The following is a 26,084-nucleotide window of genomic DNA, read 5'->3' as shown; positions in this document are numbered from 1 at the left end:
CTACATAAGGAAAAGGCTCAAATATTTCTTCAAGTCCAACTAAATAGTCTAATCTTTACTAATCTTTGTTTTTGCTCATTTTTCCTGTTTCCTCCAGTCACACTGTTCACAGTTAGTGTGAATATCATATTATTCATTGACATTGGTCCTGAAATATTGGTTTATTTATTAACAGTTTTTGCCTTGTGAACTAATTTCAGAGATGGGCTTGCATTGTAATGGTTTTCTAATAAAAGTGTATGTACATTTTGCATTTCAACATGTATTTGCTGATAAATAATTTTCTTTCATGGATTTTCTAAAACTTTAATGATTTAGATTATGAAAGGTTGAAAGTGGCACCCCATAAATCTTTTTTTCCTGGCAAGAAGGGAAAAAAAGAGGAAAAAATATAGCCAGTTATTTCAGCCACAAATATTACTATGGTTTTCTAATGTGGTAAAATTTATCTTGGAAGCCTGCATTTAAGCCTGCATCAGGAATTATTGTTGTTTTTCTTTTAGTGGTCAAAATTACTGTGCATATCATAATGTACCTTTATTTAGCTGAATGTGGCTCAGATGGACCTTTCTTCCCTATCCTGTTTTTTCTTATATAGGGTGTCCCAAAAGTATTAGTATACTTTGAAGCTTCAGTAGCTAGTTTTTAAGGCAATTATTTAAAGCTTTAGTAATTTATATTTACACCCAGACTTTTTGGACACCCTGTATTTACCTATAGTAAGATGTTGCTCACAGGATGGAAGATTTAATTATTTTGTGTAAAATAAACAGCTGCATATATACTTTATATTTCCTACATTCTCCATGAAGCTTAACTACCCATTTGGTAATGAGTCTCCTTGCCTCTAATTTCACATAAGTTTTTGATTAGTCCTCTATATCATTGTATATTAAAGTTATTTATGGATGTTTTGTGTTGCTCATCATATGCAGAATAAGCTAACTGTGCAGTGGGATCATGTACCTCTCCTGTAAACTTTGTATCTCCCCTAGCACTTAGCGTGGAAGATTGCATGTAGTTGACGTTTAATAAATGATTGTTGAATTGATCAGAAATATTTTATCCTTTATAAAACAACTGGTTAATTCAGTCAGACAACATACATTTATTAAGCACTTATAATATTCCAGGAACTGTTAAATGCAAGGGAAACCAAGAAAAAGTAAAAAATGGTCCCTGCCTTGCAAGGAATTTACATTGCAATAGGGGAGACAGAGTGCAGATAAAGAAGTTTGTATAAGAAACATATAGAACTGATGAACAGTAACCTTAGAGTTGAAGGCATGAGCAGCTTCGGGGATCAGGAAAAGCCTCCTGCAGAAGGTGATACTTGAACTGATGCTTGAAGGAGGTGAAAGATTCCAAGAACTGGGATGAGGAAAGAGAGCATTCCATAGACATTCCATGCACATTGGCATAATGATGGGAGATGGAGGCAAAGCCAAGAATGCATTAAAGGGATAATGGGTAAGAAGATGAGGTAGATATGAGAGTACCACGTTGGGAATAGCTTTACACACCAAATGGGGTTTGTAGTTGATCTTAGAGGTAACAAAGAGCCATTCAGGTGGATCGAGTGTCAGGAGGAGGAGGTATGGTTGGACCTGTAGTTAGGAAAATCACTTTTGTTAGTTTTGTGGAGGATGGAGCGAAATGGGGAATGACTTGAGGCAGGGAAGACAAGTAGGAAGCTATTACAGTAGTTCAGACAAGAGACAAAAAGGGCCTGAACTAGGGTGGTGACTGTATGAGTAGAGATGAGGAGACTTATCTAACAAATGTAGAGAAAAAAATAAACAAGATTTGGCAGGTGGATATGTGAAATGAGAGTGAGCAGTCAAGGGTGATACCAAGGTTGCAACCTAGAGCGATTGGAGAGATGGTGATGGTCTCAATAGTAATAGGGAAGTTTGGAAGAGGGGTGAGTTTTAGGGGAAAGAAAGTGAACTGTATTTTGGACGCACGAGTTTGAGAGTTGGAAATGTCCAGTGGGCAGTTGGTAATGTAGGACTGGAGGTCAGGAGAGATACTAATGATGGATCAGTAGATCTAGGAATCATCTTCATTGGTAGCTGGAGAGATCACCAATTAAGTGAGTATAGAGAGAAAAGAGAAGGGGGTCCAGAATAAATCTTTGGAGGACACCCATGGTTAGTAGGCATGACATGGATGAAGATCTAGCAGGGGGGCTTAGAAGGAGGAATCAGAGAGATAGGAGAACCAGGAGAAAGAAATATCACACAAATCCAGAGAGAAGAGTATCTAGAAGGGGATGGTCAGCAATGTCAAATGCTACAGAAGGGTCAAGAAAGATGCATATTGAGAAAAGGGAATTAGATTTGGTAAGTAAGAGATCATTGATAACTTTGGAGGGAGCAGTTTTAGTTGAATGTTGAGGTTGGAAGCCAGATTGCAGAGAGAGTGAAGGAAGAAAGGAAGTAAGGAAATAAGCATTTATTAAGTGCCTACTATGTGCCAGGCATTGTGCTAAGTGTTTTCCAAATATCTCATTTTAGCCTCACAACAACCCTAGAAGGTCAGTGTTATTATTATCCCCATTTTACAGTTGAGGGAACTGAGGCAGACATGTTAAATGATTTGACCAGGATCGTATAGTAGTAAGTGTCTGAGGCTGGATTTGAACTCCAGTCTTTCTGACACAACATTATTAGTAGCAAAGCCAGGGTCCAAATTGTTATTGGCAGTTAAAATTTATATAAAAAGAAGTCATTGAAGCTGCAGATAAGATAATGGAAGGATGTAGTGGAATTATTTTCAGAAAGTGATTTAAATGTCCATGACCTCATGATACTTTTAGGAAAGGGAGAGGGGTGAGTAATGTGCAATGGGAGGCCACCTTCTGGCATCCAGAATGGTGGGGCACATTTAGAGCCAGAAATGAAACATCATGGCCTTTGGGAAAAATTAATCAATCAACAAACATTTATTAAGTGGTGATACTATGGTAGATGCTAAGAATACAGATACAATAAATGAAACAATCCCTACTCACAAGAAGCCTATATTGGAGGAAATAAGGGTATATTAAAAATGGTATAGAATTAATATAAAGAGAATAAATACAAAGTAGTGAAATAAAAGGTAGCACAAAAGGAGTTCGATGCATGCCTAGACTATGTGAAACATTGTCACACATACGGAAGACTCTTGGGAGCATCTTATGGGAGACAGAAGAGCTGATGCATGCACTTCTGTTTCTACATCAGTCCCCAGTGTGGTTGGAAGCATTCTTTTCCCATTAGAAGCCTGGACAGAACTGACAGGGTATTTAAATCCACCTGCCTAAGCAGAGTTGATTTATCTGACTATGTGCCTAGGGCAAAGGACTCTTTCACTCAGGTGACCCAGTGAGGTAAAAGAGGAGGCTCCCAGGCCTGTCCCTGCCCTACTTAGCCATATGTCCACAGAAAAGAGTCATAGTTTGGGTCTTTGTTTATTTGTCCTTTTCAGTTCTAGGTGTCTGACATGGCAGCATGAGTCATGAGAATCTTGGGCTCAGTATTCTAGGCTCAATATTGTAGCCAACTGAACAGGGAATCCTTGAGGAGCAGTGGTCTAGGATATTAGCCTAGTGGGGTTTGGACTTGACCATGGAGAACTAATGCTAAGTAAGAAGTGAGACTTATCACTCTTCACAGACTAGGTGTAAGGAGAGCAACTTGGAGGTATTGGTTGTAGACAGTTTTGTCAAGGATTTTCATTGAGAAGGAAAGAAGTTATGTAGCACAACAACTACTGGGAATGGCAGGCTTTAATGAGGGTTTTCATGGATGTTCTAACTTGTTCTAAGGTCAACTGAAATAAAATCAAGATCTGTTGTTGAAGTACCATTGCCTCTCCATTGAGGGCAAAGTAGGGTAGATGGAGGTTTTGGGCTTTACTGTTGTTGTTTTTCATGATACTGGACGCTTGAGTATATTTGTGGGAGGAGGAGAAGTAAGCAATAAAGAGGGAGATATTGAAGATGAACAAGAGAGATGAGGTGTTTGATGCAATGAAGGCATGGAGAAGCCTGGGATGAATGAGATGATAGGTATGTAACTTAGGTTAACCTAGGTAAGAAGAGACAAGAAGAGACATATCTTTCTCTGGGACAGGAAAGATAAAAGACCTTAGGAATCTTGAGAGAAGAAAGAGGTTTGCAGCAATTATTATGGGGATCAGAAGCATAGAATCTGAGAGGGGGAAGGGCCCTCAGAGGATATCTAGTCCAGCTCATCCCCAAGCTATAATGCACTTTATAATAACGCATCTGAGAAATGGTCATCCAGGCTGTGACCTAAAGGCAAACCCACTACCTTCTTAGGCATCCTATTACATTTTTGTATGGCTTTAACTTTTAGTCAGTTTTCCCTTACATTGAACCAAAATCTCTGCAACTTTCTTCTCATTGCCTTCTGGAGCCAAAAAGAACAAGTAGTCTTTCTTTGAAGAGACATTCATTGAAACATTTGAAATCAATTAGGATCAGAGAATTCTAGTCTGACCCTTTAATTTTTTCAAGGAGGAAATGTAAGTCCCCCCAAAATGAGGTGATTTACCAAAGGTCTCGCATCTAATTAGGAGCAAGTAAATGAATGATAAGGTAGGAACTGACTGGTGATTTTGATAATGTAGGGAACTCTCAGGTGAAGAAACTCCACGTGTCAATGTAGGTCACTTGTTCTTGTTGTTAAGTAGCTTCAATTGTGTCTGACTCATGTCTGTGACTCAAATGTAATCCCATTGGAGGTTTTCTTGGCAAAGATACTGGAGTGGTTTGCTATTTCCACAAAGGTAAACAGCATTAAGTGACACACAGCTAGTATGTGTCTGAGGCTGTATTTGAACTTAGGTCTTCTTGACTCTAGGCCCAGTACCCTATCCACTGTGTTACCTAGCTGCCCTGGTAGGTCATTACCTTCTCTGAAACTTAACAGTTATAGAAATCTCCTTAGAGCACCAAGAGGTTAATTCAGTTGCCCTAGGTCACAAAGCCAGTATATATTAGAGGTAGGACCTGAATGCACATCTTCCTAGTTTTGAAGATGGCTCTCTCTCTCCACTACACCAGGCTGTCTCTGTTGCAGGTCATTGAGTGACATATAAAAGGATTACCCGGTAGCAGCCATTCACAAAATCTAAAAAAAATCAGAACAGGGCAATCTTTTATCATTATAAATGATGAAAAAATAATGGTAGCTGGCATTTCTGTAGCATTTGAGAGTACACAGAATCCTCTACTACCTTCTTTCTTTTGACCCTCATAGCAGCCTCACTGTGAGGTATGAGATAGCTCTATACAAAAACCTTTCTTCCATGTAATAATCTATCTCAGTTTTGATAGTCATTCTGTAGGTAACAGTTACATTGTTGTACTAGAATATGAAAAAATGACTTAATTTAGCTATTTTCATGTACCTTGTATTTGTTCTTTTCCAGTCCATATTCTCTGCTGCAGGAGAAAGACAACCAACAACCAGCATTAGAAGAAAAGAAAGTCAGTGAAAAGACACCAGATGAATTGGACAAGGAATTCTGGGAGAAGCCCACCTTATTTACCCCTGAGTCTAGACTAGAAACTCATAGATACTTGGTAAAACAAAGGAAAGATAAAGAAAAATTAAGGTACGGTTGCTAATTCATACTTTGGTAACTGATTAAATTGTTATGGATTTCTTAGAAATCACATTTCTTTATTCATTGATTATTTTAGACCTTTAGCCTAAAATTCTTATTAGTGTTTTTGGTTTTCCTTGCTAAATGCAATGTCTTGTACCTTTCCTTATTAAATGTTACCAAAAACTTTGCTAGTAATACACCTAATTCTTTAGACACCATTGAATATGCCAACCTTGGGTGATATTGAATAATTTGTGAGTATTTTTTTAGATAATCAATTAGTATATATATACCAATTTAATACCAATTTACTTATCACTCTAGTCAACAAATGGTTAAATAATAGCTACTGTATATATGTGTGTATAAATCTCTATACCTATCTGTCTTTCTGTTGCTGTCATCTATCCATCCATTCTATTTGTCTGTTTATCTCTCTCTCTCTCTCATCTTTCTGTATGTCTATCATCTATCTAAAATCTGTCTGTCAACTTTAGGTTTGCAATGTGTTTTTAAAACATATTATCTCACTTAATCCTCACAAACAACCCTGTGAGATAATAGATGCTGTTATAATCTCCATTTTACAGATAGAAAAACGGAACCTGGGAGAGGTTAAGTAATTTGCTTAGGGTCCCAAACCTGTCTGGTAAGTGTCCAAAGCAAGATTAGAACTCGGGTCTTACTAACTATGAGTTCAGTGCTCTCCCTACCATACCATTTGGTTGCTTCATGATCCCTAGAAGAATTCTGTGTTTTCAAAAATAAGTTCAAAAAATAATAAACATGACAATAATGTCTTATCTTTTCATTATACTTTAGAATTTACAAAGAACTTTAGTGTACATGTTGACTTTGACACTTTGAAAGAGTATCATTTCTTCCACTAATGGAGATCACTCTCTTCTTTCTGTTCTTGAGTTGTGGGTGGCCATCTTCTGGTGAGGGGGCCCCTTAGCATTTAACTACACTAGGCATTAGACAACAGATGTAATCTGTCACTGACCTTGAACTCAAAAGCTTGCCAGTTTGATAAGATCGACCGGAGATTGTGTTTCGTTGGTATAGCTTTTGAGAACCCAGAGTTATCTTTACACCAAATTGATAACAATGGGGATATTTTCGTTTCATAGAAATGTCTTATTTGATGAGCAGATTTACTTGTGTTCTCATTAAGTTCTCTCATTAAGAGTTTGCATTAAGTAACCAGTTGGTCATTTTGATTAACTAGAAAATCTATTCTATTTTTCCACTTTAAAAATAGAAGCAGTCAATTAAATGAATGAGTAGGATATTATCTTTTTTTAAAGCCAATTATGAAGCCAAGATACATTCAACTTGATTGTCCTGTTTATGCCAGACAATTCATATTACTCAGATTTGTAGGTAATAAAAATGACCTCTTCTTTACTTGAGAATTTGTAGCTTATTCTTTTTGGAGGGATGGATGAGCTGATTTCCCTAAATGCTTGCCCTATATGACCAGCCAGGAGAATGGCTCCCCAATTTTAGTTGACACATACAGGGACAGAAGGTGTGTAAGTGGGCAGAAGGGTGCTGGTAGTATTCTCCATAGATGATGAAACTTTTAACTCACCTATACACTCTTTGGATTGTGCACACCTCAGGAAATGTGCAAATGTATTACATTTGAGCAAATGACCCTACATTTGCATTATTTGGGGTGGTATTTTTATTTTTACAGGAATCTGTTCTTTGGATATCTGTTGTTATGTTATCTATTATAAGATCAGTCAATGGAAGTGGGATTATTTCTTCCTAACAAAGCTATGTTAGTTATTTAACACCACTCTTTGATCTCTGAAGTGTTTACAAATTGCTTATTTGATGATGTGTTTGAAGTTGACTGATCTGTAATCTCCAGAGTAGTTCTTTTTAAGTTTGTTAATAGGTACAATGTCATTCCATTCATCTAATTGCTTAACCCAGCACATCTACCCTAATATCTACCACTTAGGGGAATTTTTAGAATTTTTGGCCTGTGAGGAAGTGAATTAAAGAGTGTGATTAGTGCATTTAATAATAATAGGTAGCATTTATGTATTGCTTTAATGTTTCCAAATGCTTTACATATATTATCTAATTTTATCCTTATAACATTGGGAAGGGGGAGTAGGAAGGGAGTAAGCATTTATTGCCAACTAACCAGGCACTGTTCTAAGTGTTTTATAAATTTTATAAGTGTTTTACAAATATTATCTCTTTTGATCCTCACAACAACCCTTTAAGGTAGGTGCTATTATTATCCCCATTTCACAGTTGAAGAAACTGAAGTAAACAGAAGTTAAATGACTTGCCCAAAGTCACATAACCAGTAAGTGCCTGAGCTGGATTTGAATTCAGGTCTTCCCAACTTTAGGCCCAGCTCTATTCCCTGTACCATCTGGCTGCCTTTTAAAGTACCTTTGTCTAAGAAAAGCATAAAATGAAATACAAATATCTTCTCCATCCCCATGATAAAAAAAACTAAAGACAATTTGAAAAAAGAAGGATCATGTTAGAGAATGGCTGCTGCTGATTTCATGCACTTTTCTTCATTAATGAAAAAAGACAAGGTTGGAGACAAACTGAAAATCAGGTTTTTCCCTAAGCATTTGTTTGTTGCAAATTAAATAGTGCTACAGTGATCTATACACTGCCCTGATTGTTAAATCATGAAGCAATTATGATATATTATAAATTATAGTTTTAAATAAATCAGAGGCTATATACACAAAGTAGAGAAGTAAATGGCAAGTATCTGGACAAACTATAAATAAAATATGATAGCCATTCGTTATTGGCACAACCCTAACCTAGCCACTTGGGTGTTCAATACATATACAGCCCCACATGCTTAATAAAAACCACATATCCCTATGCAAGGGGATGGAGGACAGGCAACTCTCAAAGTATATACAAAGAGAGAAAACAGAATAGGCTGTATAGGCTCAGAACTTGGGAACTGAATCAGCAGTAGCCATAAAACTGACATAAGTTTTCTTTAGCTGCCATTTTTCCCTCTCTCATGTCAGGCATGACCTGAGGTTGGTAATCTGTTTTTGCCTCTTCTTTTGGCCAGCGATGGGCAAGGAGGATTGCTTGGAAAAGGTACTCTGTTCTCAGTCTACTTGGGGGCAATAGGAAGTAATAAGGAAATGGGGCTGAGCAGGTCAGCTTTTGAAGGGGAGTTACTGGTGATGAAAGCTGACTCCAGACTAGGCGCATTCCATCCTCAGCTAAGTGAACAGCTTTGAAGCTCCCCTTGTTGCTCTGCTTTAGTTATAACACCATGGAAAGAAGGAAGAACCCTCCCATACAACACATATACCCATTCCCTCCATTCCTCACATACAGACACAAATTAATTTATGTATATTTTTCAGGGAAAGGTAGCCCTTTGGGTATCTATGTGACGCAATGGATAGAGCTCCAGGCCTGGAGTCAGGAAGACCTGAGTTCAAATGTGGCCTCAGACTCATACTAGTTGTCTGGCCTTAGACAAGTCACTTAACGCTGTTTGTCTCAGCTTCCTCATCTGTAAAATGATCAGGAGAAGAAAATGCCAAACAGTTGAGGATCTTTGCTAAGAAAACTCCAGGTGGGGCCACGGAGTTGGACGGGACTGAAACCTGAACAGCAACAAAAGCTCTTTTCATAGGAGTCATTCAGCAAATTGCTTTACTTTGCAATTCTGCCTCATCACTGTAGATATGACCACATAGAAATCTTTCTCTGATTTGAATTTCAAAGCAAATGACATAATTATAGTAACTTGACTCATATAGAAATATTGGTGGAATTCAGACGTTTCTGTTTATTTTTCATGAGCTATTTCACTGAGGTATTACTCCCTTTAACATGTACTTTAGTAAAACAAGAATTTCCTTCCATCTCCATCCCACCTCACCCCTCTCTGTTTATTTTTAGTGATAGAAAGAAGAAACAAAAGCCACCTAGGACTTTGATCACTGCAGATGGACGAGTCTTGAATATTAATGAACCCAAGTAAGTGAGAAAAACAGTAACCTGAAGAAATAAAATTAGTAGGATTTGTAGTCATGGTTTTGTTTTTAATAACAGGTGTGCTTTGCAGTGAATAAATTTGTCAATTTTAAATGGTTAGGAAGCTCTAAAAATGTCATTTTCTTCCATATATTCTCAAGTAACAAATTCACTATATTTTCAAACAGTACCAGATTAGATTCAATTTAGCTGACATTCATAAACATTCCATGAACATACAAGCATACACATAAGACTGTCCCAACTAGTACTGTTTCATAATAATATCGGTAATACATTATAACTAAGTCCTATCGTAAAGTCATGGAATCTCACTGTAATGACTTTCCCCGATTGCCTATTTTTATGAAACTGTTTCCTTTAAACACCCAGTAGTGTATTTTTTTTTTTGGAACCAACTAATGAATGTTGCTAGCAGGGTATGTCTTTCACTCCTCTATAGAATTAGATGAATATTGTAAACATGCCTTGAGTTAGAACATGGCTGGATTTGGCTTAAATTAATTGATTTGTTCTGATTTAGTAGTGAATAAGCTAATAATGATACTGGGATATCTCTTATGAATGTATCCCCTACAAATCAAATTTTAAAACCCGAGATAAAATCACCAAACATATTTTGGACCAAGGAAATAAATTATAGAAAATATAGCATGCTATCTGTTACACTTAGTGATTTATAGTGTTAGGTTATATGAAGGGTGGGCAAGAATTAGTTTCAAAATACAATCACAAAAATGTAGTAACTTCTCACTTACCTGTAACAAAACAAATCATTCCATTTCCAAGTTCATATATGTATCTATATATACACACACATGTATTTCCCTTGGATGCATCATCTCTCTGTCAGTAGATGGGTAACATGATTCATAACAGCTTGTCTGATCACTGATTCATTCAGAGTTCTTAAGTATTTGAAAGTTGCTTTCTTTATGATGTTATGTTATCATTATATAAATTGTTCTACATCAGTTTACTCCGCATTAGTTCATGCTTCCTTAGATTCTGTGATACCATCTATTTCATCATTTATTATTGTGTAATAATATTTCATTTCACATACAATGGTTTATTCAAATGTTCCCCATTTGATAGCCATCCCTTTAATTTCCATATTGCTTCTTTTTTTTCTTAATTTTTTTTTTAATTCCCTTCAGGATCTGGAAAGTTAGTTTTGCTTGCAACTATTCCCACCCTGGTTTTGTGCTCCCTCTTAACTATTACCCCCTATTCCTGCCTGAACAAACATTTATTGAGTTTATTGTATTTCTATACCTAACCGTTGGCAAGTGTGTGTATGTGAGTGTGTGTGTGTATGTGATTATTCTTGCTATTGTCCTCCTTTGTCTGGTTCAGGTAAAAGTTAGTCCTTACCTCAGCTCCTACCCCTTCCTCCAGGTTTGTATATTCTTCTTCTCATGTACCTCAATTATGAGAAACAGTAAGTTTTACCTTCTTCTTCCTCCTTTCTACACTGCTGCATTCTTCCTTTTACCCTTCCTTTTCTTTCCCCTCTTAAAACTCTCAGAATAGGACAAGTCTACCCCTAGTGTCTCTTTTTCTTTTTTCTTATTTAATTTCATCAGTGCTCTCAGAAGGCATTAATATTTGAAGGGATTCTTGTTTCTTCTTTCTCTAGTAGAATGTCAGTACTTTATGTCAAATGGTGATATAAATGGACCTTTCGATGTTTCTTCTGATCCTTGTGTTTGTCCGTCAAAGTTCCTACTTAAGTCTGGTCTTTTCATCAGGGATGCTACAAAGTGCTCTATTCCATTAAAGGTTCAGCTTTTCATTTCTATAGGAGTATATTCAGCTTTGCAGTGTAAATTATTCTTGGTTGTAAGCCCATGTCTCTTGCCCTTTTCATTATTAGATTCCATGATCTCATCTTACTTAATATAGAAGATGCCAGGACTTTTATGATCATGACTGTTGTTCCCTGGTACCTGAACACTTTCTTTCTGACTGCCTGAAATATTTTTCTTTAAAGAGGGAACTCTAGAATTTGGCTGTTATTTCTGGGAGTTTTTCTTCTGAGATTTTTATTTCAGGAGGTGATCAATGCATTCTTTCTGTTTTGTCTTACTATGTGCCAGATGCTATACTAAGTACTGGGAATACAGCAAAAGGCAAAAATGGACCCTGCCCTTAAGGAGATCACAGTTTAATAGCAGGGGACTACATGCAAACAACTGTGTACAAATGAGATATGTACAGGATTAATTGGAGATAATCTTAGAGGGAAGGCACTCATATTAAGGAAGACTAGGAAATATATCTTTTCTAATGGAAGATGACATGTTAGCTGAGGATTGAACAAAGTCAGGGAAGCCAGGAGCCAGAGGTAAGGAGAGAGGAAATTCTAAGTGTGAGGGTAGCCAGTGAGTTGGGGAATGAAGTGTCTTTTTTAAAGAATAGCGAAGTGGCCAGAGTCACTAGATCACAGATTAAGTGGAGAGTAATAAAGTATATGAATACTGAAAAGGTATGAAGGGGCCAAGTTACAACGAACTTTGAACCAAATATTTGATTTTGTATTTGATCTTGGAGACAATAGGGAGCTACTGGAGTGGGTTGGTGTGGTAGCCAGCATGAAGGATAATCAGTGGATAGCCCATCTGCCACATTGGTATCCATGAAATGTCAAGAGATCTAGAGATCATCCATCCTCCCGCTGGAGAATTCAGTGGAGAGAGCTAGGAAGTTGAAGAGGATGTGAAAAGCTGCTGTTGACATCACTGGAGGAAGTCTCTACACCAGTGAGATCACACATCCATTATCAGGCTATCAGTAAACATTTATTAATCTCCTGCCATATGCCAGGCACTGTGCTAAGTGCTGGGGTATGGGAAAAGCAAGATAGCCCCTGCTTTCAAGGAGTTCAGGATCTCATTGGGGAGACAACACGTAAACAACTATGTACAAACAAGCTATGTACAGGATGAATTTTTAAAAAAACCTTAGGTATTTAACAATTCCATGAATTATAAGTAGATAAAAAAAGATTTTCCTAATTCATATTGACTTTTTTTGCTTAAATTTCATAAACCATAAATAATAAAAATAAAATTGTGAATTCCTCCTCTATAGGTGTATCCATTCCATTACAATCTTGAGAGATCATTTTGGTTATTGTTTTATGTTATGTTTTGGGTAGATACTGTTATAGTTTAGAATAATACTTCATCTATGACATATTTTCCCTCAGAAATATCTTTGTGTTCTGTTTTTATGATTCAATTCAGCATCCTTTCATTGTTGCACTCTTACAATATCTGCCAAAAGCTCTTCATGTTGGATTATTTATTTTCATTGTTAAAAGGCTTCAAATTATACTTTCTCCTTTCTTTAATCCATCTTTATTCTATTGCCATGCTAATTTCCCTTATGAATAGATACTCCTAGGCTTGAAAATCTCTACTACACCCTCCTAGCTTACAGTATCAGGTTTAGATTCCTTTACCTTCCACAATCCAGTACCACTTTTTCTCTTAAACCTTATTTTATATTACTTTCTACCCTGTGGTACAGCTGAACTGGGCCACTATCTCTCTGTAACCAAAGACAGTCAGAACTTTCTCACCTATAAGTCTTTGCTCACTCCATTTCCTATTTGTGGCTTGGTATTGCCCCCCCACACACACACAGTTTACTTACTGAATTTATTCCCTTCCTTCAAAGCCCAAATTAGATGTCACCTCCTTCATCAGAGCAGGCCTAGTCCCCATTGTTAATAATAATTTAGGTATCCTAAAACCTTACATAACACTTTGTTTTACATCTGTCTGGTATACTTAGCATGCATTATTGTTTATTACATTTATGTGTTTATGTGTCTTATTCCCCTTACTATACTATAAACTCAGTGAAGGAAGAAGCCATGTCTTATCTAAGTTTTGTATATATTCCTAGCAACTAGAATGGTGCTTAGAACACTGGGATGTATATTTAATTGAATTAATTTTTTTTATGAAAACCTGTTTTTGAAATTACATATAATTTATTTAAAATATGAATTGACCATATATACATATATAATAAAATCCTATTCCTGTTTATTGTAAGCAACTTTCATGTATGTTTTGTGGATTTGTAAAATTGATTTCATATACCATAATTTCATTTTGGGATACACTTTGGAGAATTATATGAATTATTAATAAAATAATTTAAAAAACATATTTAATGTGTCATTTAGGAGTCAGGAAGAGCTGGGTTTGTGTCTCGCCTCTGACATATACTGGCTGTGTATTGCTGGACAAGTCACTTACCCTCCCAGTGCTCCCAGCAGTTCTTGGGGAGCTGCTGAGCAAGTTCCAGGCTTCTAGGGAAGAGGGGTTTTCCTGGCTAGGAGCTCTCTACACTGATGAAATCCTAGGCTGGTAAAAAATAAAGTTTAGTGGGAGATTTCATAGCATGGGGATTAAAAGGCTAATAATAAAAACAAGAATAAGGATGGGAAAATGTTGGAAAGGCAATTCCATGTCTGTTTTTGAGGTTTAGGAAACTAAAATCTAAGGAATGTTAGCTACAAAAGGGAAAACTATTGAAATTTTTAATTAACAAGTTTTCTGTTTATACATTAAAAATAAATTTATATATTCTTTAAAAAATAAGTTTTTATTGATATTTTCTGCTTTTACATCTGTTTTTACATCTGTATCCCTCCTCCTACCCCTCCAAGATATGATAAATAATATTTTTGAAGAGGAAAAAAATGTCATCACAACTGATCAGTATGTTGAGAAATTCCAGAAACATGTGCATACCTGTGGACCTCCCACCTCCACCAAGGGATGGGTTGGAGGTGTCTTCTCATATCTCTTCGTTTGAGTTTCATTTGTTCTTTATAATTTTGTTATATTTATTTTTGCTTTTTTTTGTTGTGTCATTTCCATTTCCATTGTTGTAGTTACAGTGTATATTGTTTTCCTGGCTCTGCTTACTTCGCTGTGCATCAGTTCATGTAGATCTTTCCATGTTTCTGTATGTTCATCACACACATCATTTCTTACAGCACAGTAATATTCTTTGTACTTTCAGTCTGCCCCATTACATTCCTTATCACTCACTTTCTGACTTCCTCTCCTGTGGCTGTGATTTCAAGGGAGGCTAAATCTCAAAGCATCTGAGCCACCTCCTACACTGGGCATTTCACAGTTCACCAGCTTAGTCCTTTGTCCCAAGTGATTTTTGGATGGTCAGAACTGTCCCCCTGCTGGGTGCTGTACTCTTTCTCTCAGGTTTGATGGAGTGTTGCATATCCCCTGCACATATACTATGTCCTGTCCCAGTGATCTGCCCCATTCGCCCTGTTCCTCAGTTCTCTGGCCTGGTAGAGGCAGTTCAGAATCTGTTTATCTCAGCATTGGCAGTTCAGACCTTTGCAACATTGGTACTTCCAGTTTTTAGCCCTTAATAGGTTTTTGCTCCCTAAGGGCTGTCACCAAGCTGGCTTTCAAGGCCTGAGTAAACTTCTGTACCCAGGATCCCCAAGGCACTGAAAAGAGGGAGAGGGAACCAGGCCCTGGGGTGGGTTTTGATGTAAGCTTATGTTGTCTCCTTGAATCTGCTATGGAGACCGCACTGCTGAGAGCATGGAAGGTTGGAAAGGGGTATTGAGTGAGCATCAGTTCTTGAGTTGCCATTTTTTGTTTGTTTGCCTTATCTTGGGTTCTAAGTGTCCTATACCATGGAAAAAGCTAAAGTTACTTTTTTGGCACATAGTTTCTGTTTTGGAGAGGCTTGAAAGGTCATGGGATCAGAGACATTTCTCTAGTTGCTCACATGATCAAGTTAATTTATTTTCAATTAACAAAATCTTTTCTCTTTTTCTTCCCCTCCCCCTTGAAATTAAAAAAAAAACAGCATTTCCTGTAAATATTATGCAGTCATGCAAAAGAAAGTCCTGAAGTCCTGCATTGTCTCTACCAAAAAATATTGTGCTTCCTGAGTCCATCATTGATATATCAGGTGGTAGTTCATCATTGGTCCTTATATTCATGATTGGTCATTGTGTCAGTCAGAGTTTTTATATCTTTTGTGTGCAAAAGCTGTAGAATGATATCTAGATTTTAAAAATCAGGATATAAAAATTCTTATTAGTTAGGCATCTGTTTATGCACAAACAAATCTTAACCTTCTAGATTTCTTCACAAAAATTAATTTAATAGATTAAAAAAACCCAAAGTTTTAACCACCAGATGTCTCTATTTCTGCACCAATGTTAAATATATCTGTAACATACCATGAATTTTGTTAAGTTTGAAAAAAATTATAGATAAATCCAATTTAATTTTCAAGGTTTTGCTGAATTCTGGTGAAGTTTTGGAAATAAAATAGAAATATTGTTGTTCAAGTACCAAAATGCCCACATTAATAGAAGTTTTTGTAGTGTATCCTTTTTTGCTTTTAAATATAATGTGGTGAGACTTTTGTCTATCCATTTATTACTGGACAAACTATTTCTTTTTCTATTTTCCATTTTTACTAGGCTTGATTTTTCTTTGAAAGATGATGAAGAAAATAATCAAATTGTCCTGGATCTTGCTGTATATAGGTAAAGGTATTTTATTGCTTTCTATGGTACTGCTGCTTAACTTATGAGTGATTTTATTTATTCTCATACCTAAATGGAAAAGAAAATGTGTTATTCTTTTATGATAGGCAAACCCCAGTGACTCGCTGTTAGAGGCTAAAGCCTCTGGATTAGACATTCTAACAGATGGTGGAGCTTCAAACATTTAACATCCATCTGATTTTGAGGGTGCTGGTTATGACATTGTCCTGTTCTCCCAATGTCTACCTTGATTTGGTCACCGCACTTCTTGACACTACAGCCCCAGAGAGTTTACATAGTAGCCTTTCCATAGACACTTCAGGCAATGCAAAGGCTGATCAGACCCCTTAAGTGTATTTTTGTATTGAGTAGATGTTGCATGGGGTCATGGAGAATGCGTACACAAGGAAGGGAACCCAGAAAACTCAAGGACCAGTATGAACAAATTCCTTTCAGTTCTGCATTGTCCTCATTATACTTTGCTTGAGAATGACATTGACCAGTTTTATAACATGAGCAACAAGATTCCTACGTGCTCTCCCTCTCAGAGTTGGTGGAGATTTCAGAGTCATTCAGTCCAATCCGTGCTTGAACAAGAATCCACATAACATATTCAACAAGTGGTCTTCCAACCTTTGCTTAAAGACCTTTAATGAGAGAGAATAATCTACATCCTGAGACACTCCATTTTATTTTGGGGTAACTTTGTTAGGGATTGTTTCATTTTATCAAGACTGATCTGCTTCACTGCAAATTCTGCTGATTGCTATGTCCAAAGAGAAAATTTAATTCCTCTGCGAGGTGATAATCCTTCAGATATTCAAAGACAGCTTTCATATCTTTGTTAAGTCTTCTCTCCTCCAAACTAAGCATCCCCTGTTCCTTCAACCAGTCTTAATACAGCATGATTTTGAGACCTTCCACTATATTAGTCACCTTCATTTTATCACTCTCCCAAATGACCTTCCTAAACCATCATGATGCAAACTAAACGTTGTACTCCAGGTGTGATTGGACCAGAGCAGAGGACAATAGAACAACACTTGTGCAGCCTAAGATCACATTAATTTTGGGGGCTGCCATATCAATTTAGGTCATGAAAGTGTAGCAAGCTAATGAATTGAGAGGTCTTGAAGTTTTGGTGGGGCAACATTGTGAATCCTGGAGTATCTACGTATATGGTCAGAAGACTTAATGAGCTGTGGTTTAGCTCATTGGTGTCTTAATTCAAATAGAACCACACAAAGATCCCTCTGGGCTGCATATTGAAAACCACATATTAGTATTATCTATCTTCTAATGTAGTTTTATTTATTTTTAAGAGCATTTCCCAATTACAGTTTAGTCAGGTTTGGACCACACTTGGGAAAATTGCAGGCTATGTGTTTGACATCTCCGGTTTAGCTTATGTCAATTCTCTTGAATTCATACGAACATCTTCTTGCTGAATATTTTTCTGGCAATGTGATTTATTTATCATTTTATTGAAATATTTTGTTTTGATGTAACAGAAACATCCCAAAAAACATATAAATAAACTTCACAAAGTATATTCCCTCATAACAAATAAGAAAACTTCTCCCCCAGAGAGCAGTTGTGACTGAAAATAGATGTCACTTTTCATCATTACAATTCACCATTTGTCAACAAAAAGGAACAATAAAAATTAGTGGCTTCTGTAGAATGTTTTAAAGTTTACAAAAGGCTTTGTACACATCATCTCACTCAAACCTCATAAAAAGTCACAAAACCAGGGACTGAGGGCAGTATTAGCCTCATTTTCTTGGTGACCAACTGAGGAAGGCTTATACTTTAATAATTTGGAATCAACAGCAACCATTTAGCCTAATTTCGGTTATATTTTGGTGTGGTCTTCATTTACATTGTTTTAGTCATTGTGTGTATTGAGTTTTGGGCTTTAGTTTCATCAAGCAATCTTGTAATCATCAGATGTATAATGTAAATAGAAAGAATATCTTGAACTTATAATGTCCTTTAAGGATTGCAAAGTACTTTCCTCACAACAGCCTTTCGAAGGAGGTCATAGAAGCATTATTGCTCCACTTTTACAGATGAAGAAAATAAGGCTCAGAGAAGTGAAGGGCCACTGTCACATAGTAAGTATTGGAGGCAGGACTCAAACCCAGGTCTCCAAGGCTAATGCACTTGGTATTAGGACAAGCTGTTTTGCCAGGAATTCTTACAGTTGAAGGAATTGAATTAAGATGTATTTTCATTAAAATAATAAAATGAAATTAAAAAGTATCATTCCAGCGATCAATATTACATTAAAAAGATGTTTAAATTAGCATGATTTCTTTCTTACATTTTTGTTATTCATATTTTTATTCACCTGTACTGAATTTTCTAATATTTTTAATCATGATAAAATTTCAGAAAAGCATTTGGCTATATGTAACACCATTAAAAAATAGCTAGGTGGTGGTTCAGTGGATAGAGTGCTGGGCCTGAAGTCAGGAAGACCTGAATTAAAATCCAGCCTCAGGTGCTTACTAGCTGTGTGACCCTGGACAGGTCGCTTAACTTCTGTTTGCCTTAATTCCCTAAAGAGGGAAATGGCAAATCACTCCAATATCTTTGCCAAAAAAACTCCATAGACAGCTTTAACATGCTGTAGTCCGTGGGGTCACAAAGAGTCGGACATCACTGATTGACTGAACAGCAGCAATAACATCACCATTAAAATCATTATCTAAGTTTTTGGCCTAGGAGGCAATATCTTTAGCTTTAGGGAATTGATGTTAGAGGAAAAGTTATAAATTTTGTCACAGTTGTTAAGAAAATTCCCAACATTTAGTCAGAGGTTGGGCTCTCTAACTTTATATTTATCTCTAGTTAATCCTGGCTTCTTTGTGGTTGAAGTAAAATTCAGTTTACCAGAAACATTTGGGCAATGAAAAAACAGATTATAATATAGTTTATGCATGTAGACAGGCACTGGAAGGGGAAATTGGAGAAAGAGCTAACCTTTCTTTTTTTTTAAATTTTATTAATTTGTTTTGATTTATCAACAATCACTTCCATATGCATTTGAGTTGAAAATTTTTCTTCCCCTTCCTCCCCACCCCCTCCCCAAGACGGCACACGATCTGATATAGGCTTTACATTTACATACCCATTAAACATATTTTCACATTAGTGAAGTTGTAAGTAAAAATCAAAACCAATAGGAGGAACCATCAGAAAGATGAAACAAAACTCAACAGAAGGTAAAAATAAGTGATAGCGATTTGACTTCCATAGCTTTTTCTTTGGATGTGGACAGTGTTTTCCATCCCGAGGCCTCTGGAGATGTCTTAGATCCTCGTAATGCTGAGAAGGGTTCAGTTAAACAATCTTAGTCATTGCATAACGTGGCTGTTATTGTGTACATGGTCCTCTTGGTTCTGCTCACTTCACTCAGCATCAGATCAAAGAGCTGACCTTTCCTTGGGACTTCCTCAGCCTACATCTTGTGTGAGATGCTTGTAAAGTTGGTAACTTTCCTTGGCATCTCCTTTCTGTGCCACAATTCACTCCTGCCTTTGTTCCCCAAGGTAATGCCACACTTGCTCAAAATTCTTAAATCCATCCCTTATCAAATTGCTTGATAGTTTATAGATGCTTCTGGGCATGCCCAAGTTTTCTTGGCCTTTCTAAACACAATTCTTGTGCAACATCATTAGAGTTTGAAGGACTTTCCACACTTAATCTAATGCCTATGAGATTGATTGGAAATATTATTAGGTACTCGAGTAAAGCAGTCACTCAAGCCTTACATATGTAAATGTTTTACCTTATGCAATAAATTTCCAACATTGTCATATAAACAGATTAGGAGATGTGACCTTCCTACCTTGTGCTGATTCTGCTAGATGTTACGTCAGGTACAGGATGAGAAGTTCCTCTGTTGACTGTGTTGAAGCAGTATTGAGTAATCTACTATTAATTATATATAAAGTGACTGGCTGAAAATAGTAGAACTAGTAGACTCACCAGAAGACTTCATTCCAGTGTGGAAGGATAAAATAATATATTCACCTTTGTTGTTACAGATCTAATATAGTTGGGGATAGAAAGATAAAATACGAATATATTAATGACTATAAAACTGGAGTTACTGTTAAATTGAACTCCTTTCAATCTGAAGTTTTCCTGGGACTTTGACTTGAAACAATTTTTGGGACTGGTCACCACAATAAAAATTGAATATCATAGTAATGTAATATTTGTTTAATTGAATAGAATTGAATTTATTTAAAGTTACTCATGAATATTTGGATTAACATTTGTATACACTTATGTTTTTATAAGAATTATAACTTTTTGATGCATTTAATCCTGAAGGTTCATGGATACTTCTCTAATTGATGTTGATGTGCAGCCAACTTATGTTCGAGTAATGGTCAAGGGGAAGGTAGGTATAAATTTGCATAATAGTATGGTCATCTGGTCAGTCCATAAGCATTTTTAAGCCCTTACTGTGTACCAGGCCCCGTGCTGAGCACTGGGGATATAAAGAAAGGCAAAAATAGCCTCTGTCCTCAAAAAGCTTATGTTCTAATGGGTGAGGAAACATGGAGATATTGTATTTGTAAGATAACTAGCAGGGGGTTAGGGGAAGGGGACATGGAAAGGTCTATTTCAGAAAAAGGAATTTTAGCTGAGTCTTGAAGGAAGCCAGGAAAGTCAGGAGGTATAGGTAAGGAGGGAGAACATTCTGGGCATGGGGAACAGTCAGTGAAATTGGAGAAGACTTCATATTTGATTCTGGAGTTGATAAGAAACCATTGGAGTTTGAGGGGGATGGGATGATGACATGATTGGACCTGCACCTTCAAGAAAGATCACTTCAGTAGCTGAGCAGAGGATGCATTTGAGTGGGGAGGAACTTGAGGCTGGGAGACCAGCCAAAGGCTGTGGCAATAGTCTAAACATGAATTGGTGAAGGCCTGCACCAGGGTGATGGTTATGTGATTCGAGAGGAAGGAACATATATGAGAAATGTTTTGAAGATAGAAATATAAGAGATTGAATATGTGGGGTGACTTCTAGTGAGGAGTTGAGGATGACACGTAGGTTGTGAGGCTGGATGCCTAGAAGGAAGATGGTGCCCTTGATAGTAATAGGGAAGTTTGGAAATAGGGAGGGTTTGGGAGAAAAGAGAATACAAGCTCAAAATCAAATCCTTAAATAAATTATGCTTAGTTTTAAAGAAATGTGCTGCCCTTAAATAAGTTTAACTAGACTAGAAAAATTGTTAACCAAGTTAACAAACCATACTATAGCTATTTAGGAAACCAATATTTCTTACACTGGCAGTTACAATTAATGGCTGCTAGAAATTGTGGAGCTTCATAGTTTCCTTAAATATGTCTACCTATTGACTTTATGTACTATGATAATGTTCACATATGGATTTTGCATAAAAATAATTTACAGTAATTTGTTCTAAGTGAAATAATGCAATCTATTCCATGTTTGGATTTTAATGTATAGAAAGCATCTTTTTATCATTTTAATTTATAGAAAGCATCTTTCTATCATTTTTAGCCAATAATGTGTCTTTTAAAAAATATTTATTTTCAATATTCATTTTTAAAAATTTTGCCTTTCAAACCTCTCCCTCCTTCCATCCCCTCCCCCACCCCTTGAAAAGGCAAACAATATGAAGTCAGTTATACATATGAAGTCATGCAAAATGAATATTAGCCACATTGCAAGAAAAAAAGCAATAAAAATAAAGGAAGTGAAAAAAAGTATGTTTGAATCTGCAGTCAGAGTTTACCATTTTTCTCTCTGGAGATGGATAGCCATTTTTCATTATGGGTCCTTTGGAATTATCTTGGATCATTATCTTGATCAGAGTAGCTAAGTCTTTCACAGTTGGCAGTTGCTACAGTATTGCTGTTATTGTGTGCAGTGATCTCCTGGTTCTGCTTACTTTACTCTATCAATTCATGTAGTTCTTCCCAAGTTTTTCCAAAACCATGCCCCTTGTCATTTCTTACAGCGTAGTAGTGTTCCATCACAATTTTATACCATAACTCATTCAGCTGTTCCTCACTTGGTGGATGTCCCCCTCAATTTCCAATTCTTTGCCAACACAAAAGGAGCTGCTGTAAATATTTGTATACATATAGGTCTTTTTCCTTTTCTTTGATATCTTTGGGATACTGACCCGTTTTTTTCCTTCACTGTAAAAGCTTTTGCTTTGATGCCTCTTTTATGTGAGATAATTTTCCCCATTCTTCCTTTCTCTTTCCCCTTCCCCTTTTCCCAGTGCATCCCTTTTTCTTGCCCATCCATTTTTTTGAGATCATCCCAACATAATTGACTCACCACCATGCCCTCTATGTAGAGTCCTTTTAGCTGCCCTAATAGTGATAAAATTCTTAGGAGTTTCATATATCATCTTACCATATAGGAATGTAAACAGTTTAACCTTTTTGAGTCTCTCTTGATCTCTCTTTCATGTTTACCTTTTTAATGTTTCTCTTGAGTCTTACATTTGAAAGTCAGATTTTTCTATTCATTTCTAGTCTTTTTGATCAGGAATATTTGTCCTGAATAGAGTCCTCTATTTTATTAATATCTGTTTTTTCCTCTGAAGGATTGTACTTAGTTTTCCTCAGTAGGTTATGCTTGGTTGTAATCCTAGCTCTGGAATATCATATTCTAAGGCCTCTGCTCCGTTAATGTGGTAACTGATAAATCTTATGTGATCCTGGCTGTGACTGTATGATATTTGAGTGGTTTCTTTCTAGCTGCTTGCAGTATTTTCTCTTTGACCTGAGAACCCTGCAATTTGGCTGTAATATTCCTGGGAGATCTCATTTGGGATCTCTTTCAGAGGTATTCAGTGAATTCTTTAAATTTCTATTTTACTCTCTGGTTTTAGGATATTGGGACAATTTTATTTATAGTTTCTTGGAAGATGATGTCTAGGCTATTTTCTTCATGTCTTTCAAATAGTCCAACAATTCTTAAATTATCTCTCTTCCATTCTATTTTCTAGGTCAATTGTCTTATGGTAAGGTACTTCATATTTTCTTCTATTTTTTCATTCTTTTGACTTTATTTTCTTGTTTCTTGATTTCTCATTAGTCATTAGCTTCCATTTGCTTAATTCTAATTTTTAAGGAATTATTTTATTCAATGAGCTTTTCTACTTCTTTTTACCATTTGCCTAGTTCGCTTTTTCAGATGTTATTTTCTTCAGCATTTTTTGTGCCTCTTTTACCAAGCTGTTGTCTTTTTATAATTTTCTTGCATTGCTCTCATTTATTTTCCCATTTTTCCTCAACCACTTTTATTTGATTTTTAAAATGATTTTTTAACTCTTCTAGCAATTCTTGTTGGGTTTGTGTCCAATTTGCATTTTTTTCTTTGAGGCTTTGTTTATTGCTGTTTTGACATCATTGTCTTCTGAGTTTTAGTCTTGATATTCTGTATCACCATAGTAGCTTTTTATAGTCATTTCATTCATTCATTCATTCATTCATTCATTCGCTCATTTTTCCAGCCTATTTCTTGACTTTGATCTTTATATTTAAGTTGAGCTCTGTTCACCTTAGGGTGTGGGTGGGAATGTCCCAAGCTTCAGGCTTTTTCATGCTACTGTTTTTTGAAGAAGTTTTCAGTGCTTCCAAGATGGTGTGATCTGGAGAAGGTGTGATTACTTTTCTCCTGGTATATGCTTTGGTCCTTAGCCAGGGACCCTGTATTCCTTGCAACTGAAAATGCTACTGCTCCTCAGGGCCCCCTTTGCTCCTTTGTGATAGAAAGTATTCTTCTCTGTCCTGGAACCAAGACTGGGAAGTGAGTATGGGCATGGAGTTGCCAAATAGCACCTGGTCCTGTGCCCAGTGCTAGCACAGGGTTCCCTATAATCTCTTTCAGACTAGTTGCCCAGTCCTCTTACCATGTGTAGGATGAGAGCTCCTGAAACCGCTGCTGCTGTTACTTTTGCTACTTCCAAGTCCCACAGGTGGTGTTGTTGCCACATGTGCTCTGGACCATCCTTCACCCCAATATCACAGACCTCTCCTGCCTTGAACTGTAAAATTTCTCACCCTGACCTTTTGTTGGCTCTGCCACTCCATAATTTGATTTGAAGTGCTATTTTAAAATTATTTGGATGGGAATATAGATAGAACTTGGCTGTAGTGCTTCCTCTATTCTGTGATCTTGGTTGTGTCCATTTCCTCAATAACTCTTTCAAATAATACTCTAAGATCTCAGCATAGATTGGGGTGACCCTGGTTTCTGGAAAGTTATTCTAGTGGAGTTCAAGCTTTGTCCAGTCCCCCCAACCTAGAAAGGCTTTGTCTTTAGCCCCATGATGGAGCACAGAATCACAGCCTTTCAGAATTGGAAGGGGCCTAAAGGCTCTCTTGTCCAACCCATAACTCATGGTTAGTGTACCTGTCATGCAGGGACCAGCATAGCAAATTTTGTTGAAGCTCATCACGGGGTTAGCCACAGAGTGATGAATTTGGGAGGACCACAGAAACTCACACTGACTAAATGCTAAAGGGTTGCAATCTAAATTGTTGACTGGGAATATTCACTCTGAAGAAACCACAGAACCTTGAGGTATTGAACTATCAAGGTTTAACTATGAAACTATTATGTATATAGTTAGAAGCTCTGTTTACATACTTAAACTGCTGTTTGACAATCTGAAAAACAGCCAGATAAATCAACAAAATTCCTAAATTTTACAGTCAAGACCAACTGTACAATGGATACAGGTTTAGGGACAATTTTTATGTCTAGGTAAGTGAGTAAAATATTTTTAATAGCACTGTATATTTTATATCTGAGAGATAAACTTTGAAGATATTTGTCAAAATAAATCACCCATTTACTCTATGCATCACTGCATTACTCTTGATTTGTTTTCAGCCATTTCAACTTGTGCTTCCTGTTGAAGTGAAACCTGATAGTAGTTTTGCTAAAAGATCTCAGACAACTGGACACCTGGTGATCACCATGCCAAAGGTCTGTAATGGATTGATTTCACACAAAGATAGTCTTTAAAATCTGCAGCTTTATGAAGAAACAGAAATTAAAATGGAGGCACACAGGGCCTCGGCACAAATCTCTGCTCTGAAAGAGACAGGCGTGACCTTGGACAATCCACATAAACTTTTTTTCACCTTAATTTCCTCATCTGTATAAAGAATGGTTTGGACCAGATTTCTAAGGTTCCTTCCTGCCCTAAATCTATGACCCTGTGAATCCTATGGCATTGAGTAGCAAATTAGCTAAAGGAACTCAGATTCTCATGTTTAAATCTGCTGAAATAGAATGATAGGAAGTTAAAGCTGAAAAGGACTTTTGATATATAGCATTCTAGGGTCATAGATTTAGAGCTGGAGGGGACTTCAGAGGCCATTTGGTCTAATCCCTTCATTTTACTGATGAGGAAACTGAGGAACACAGAGGTGAAGTGATACAGATAGTAAGAATCAGAGGTAGGATTTAAACCCAGCTGATCCTCTTTCCACTGGACATCATCTAGTCCCTCCCTCATTTTATAGTTATAGTAATTTAAGCCAAAGGGTATAATTAATACATATTTCTTATGACATATATATTTTTGAATATATGCTTTAGTGTGTTGCAGAAAACCCTAAAAGTTTCAAAGACAACAGATGCAGAAAAGCAACTTGATTCTTTTTTTAGTTATTTAGGTTCATTGTAGCAAGATACTCGTGCTACCCCTGTAGCTCTGTGGGATGTAATTAGATACCTTCTGGGGTGCTAGACCACCAGTGTGAGTGGGAGGTAAAGAAAATAGTCACAGAATAGGTACTACAAATGTAACATGTGCAAAACTGAGTTAATTATCTTTCCTCTT

At 36.6% G+C, this 26,084-nt stretch overlaps 1 protein-coding gene across 1 annotated transcript in view; it reads left to right on the top strand.

The window, feature by feature from the left end:
* The window catches only part of DNAAF11 (dynein axonemal assembly factor 11), a 102,870-nt gene that overhangs the window by 37,509 nt on the left and 39,277 nt on the right, over nt 1-26,084 (top strand). Inside the window, exons 6-10 of the mRNA XM_020997910.2 lie at nt 5,446-5,631; nt 9,556-9,633; nt 16,151-16,216; nt 20,564-20,633; nt 25,127-25,222. Coding sequence (XP_020853569.1) covers nt 5,446-5,631; nt 9,556-9,633; nt 16,151-16,216; nt 20,564-20,633; nt 25,127-25,222 — 496 coding nt within the window. The remainder of the gene's footprint in view (nt 1-5,445; nt 5,632-9,555; nt 9,634-16,150; nt 16,217-20,563; nt 20,634-25,126; nt 25,223-26,084) is intronic.

This window comes from Phascolarctos cinereus, unplaced genomic scaffold, assembly GCF_003287225.1.
Source record: "Phascolarctos cinereus isolate Bilbo 61053 unplaced genomic scaffold, phaCin_HiC Scaffold_4;HRSCAF=312, whole genome shotgun sequence".
Taxonomy (NCBI): Eukaryota; Metazoa; Chordata; class Mammalia; order Diprotodontia; family Phascolarctidae; genus Phascolarctos; species Phascolarctos cinereus.
The sequence above is the reverse complement of the archived record's forward strand: the minus strand, read 5'-3'. Positions and strand labels throughout refer to the sequence as shown.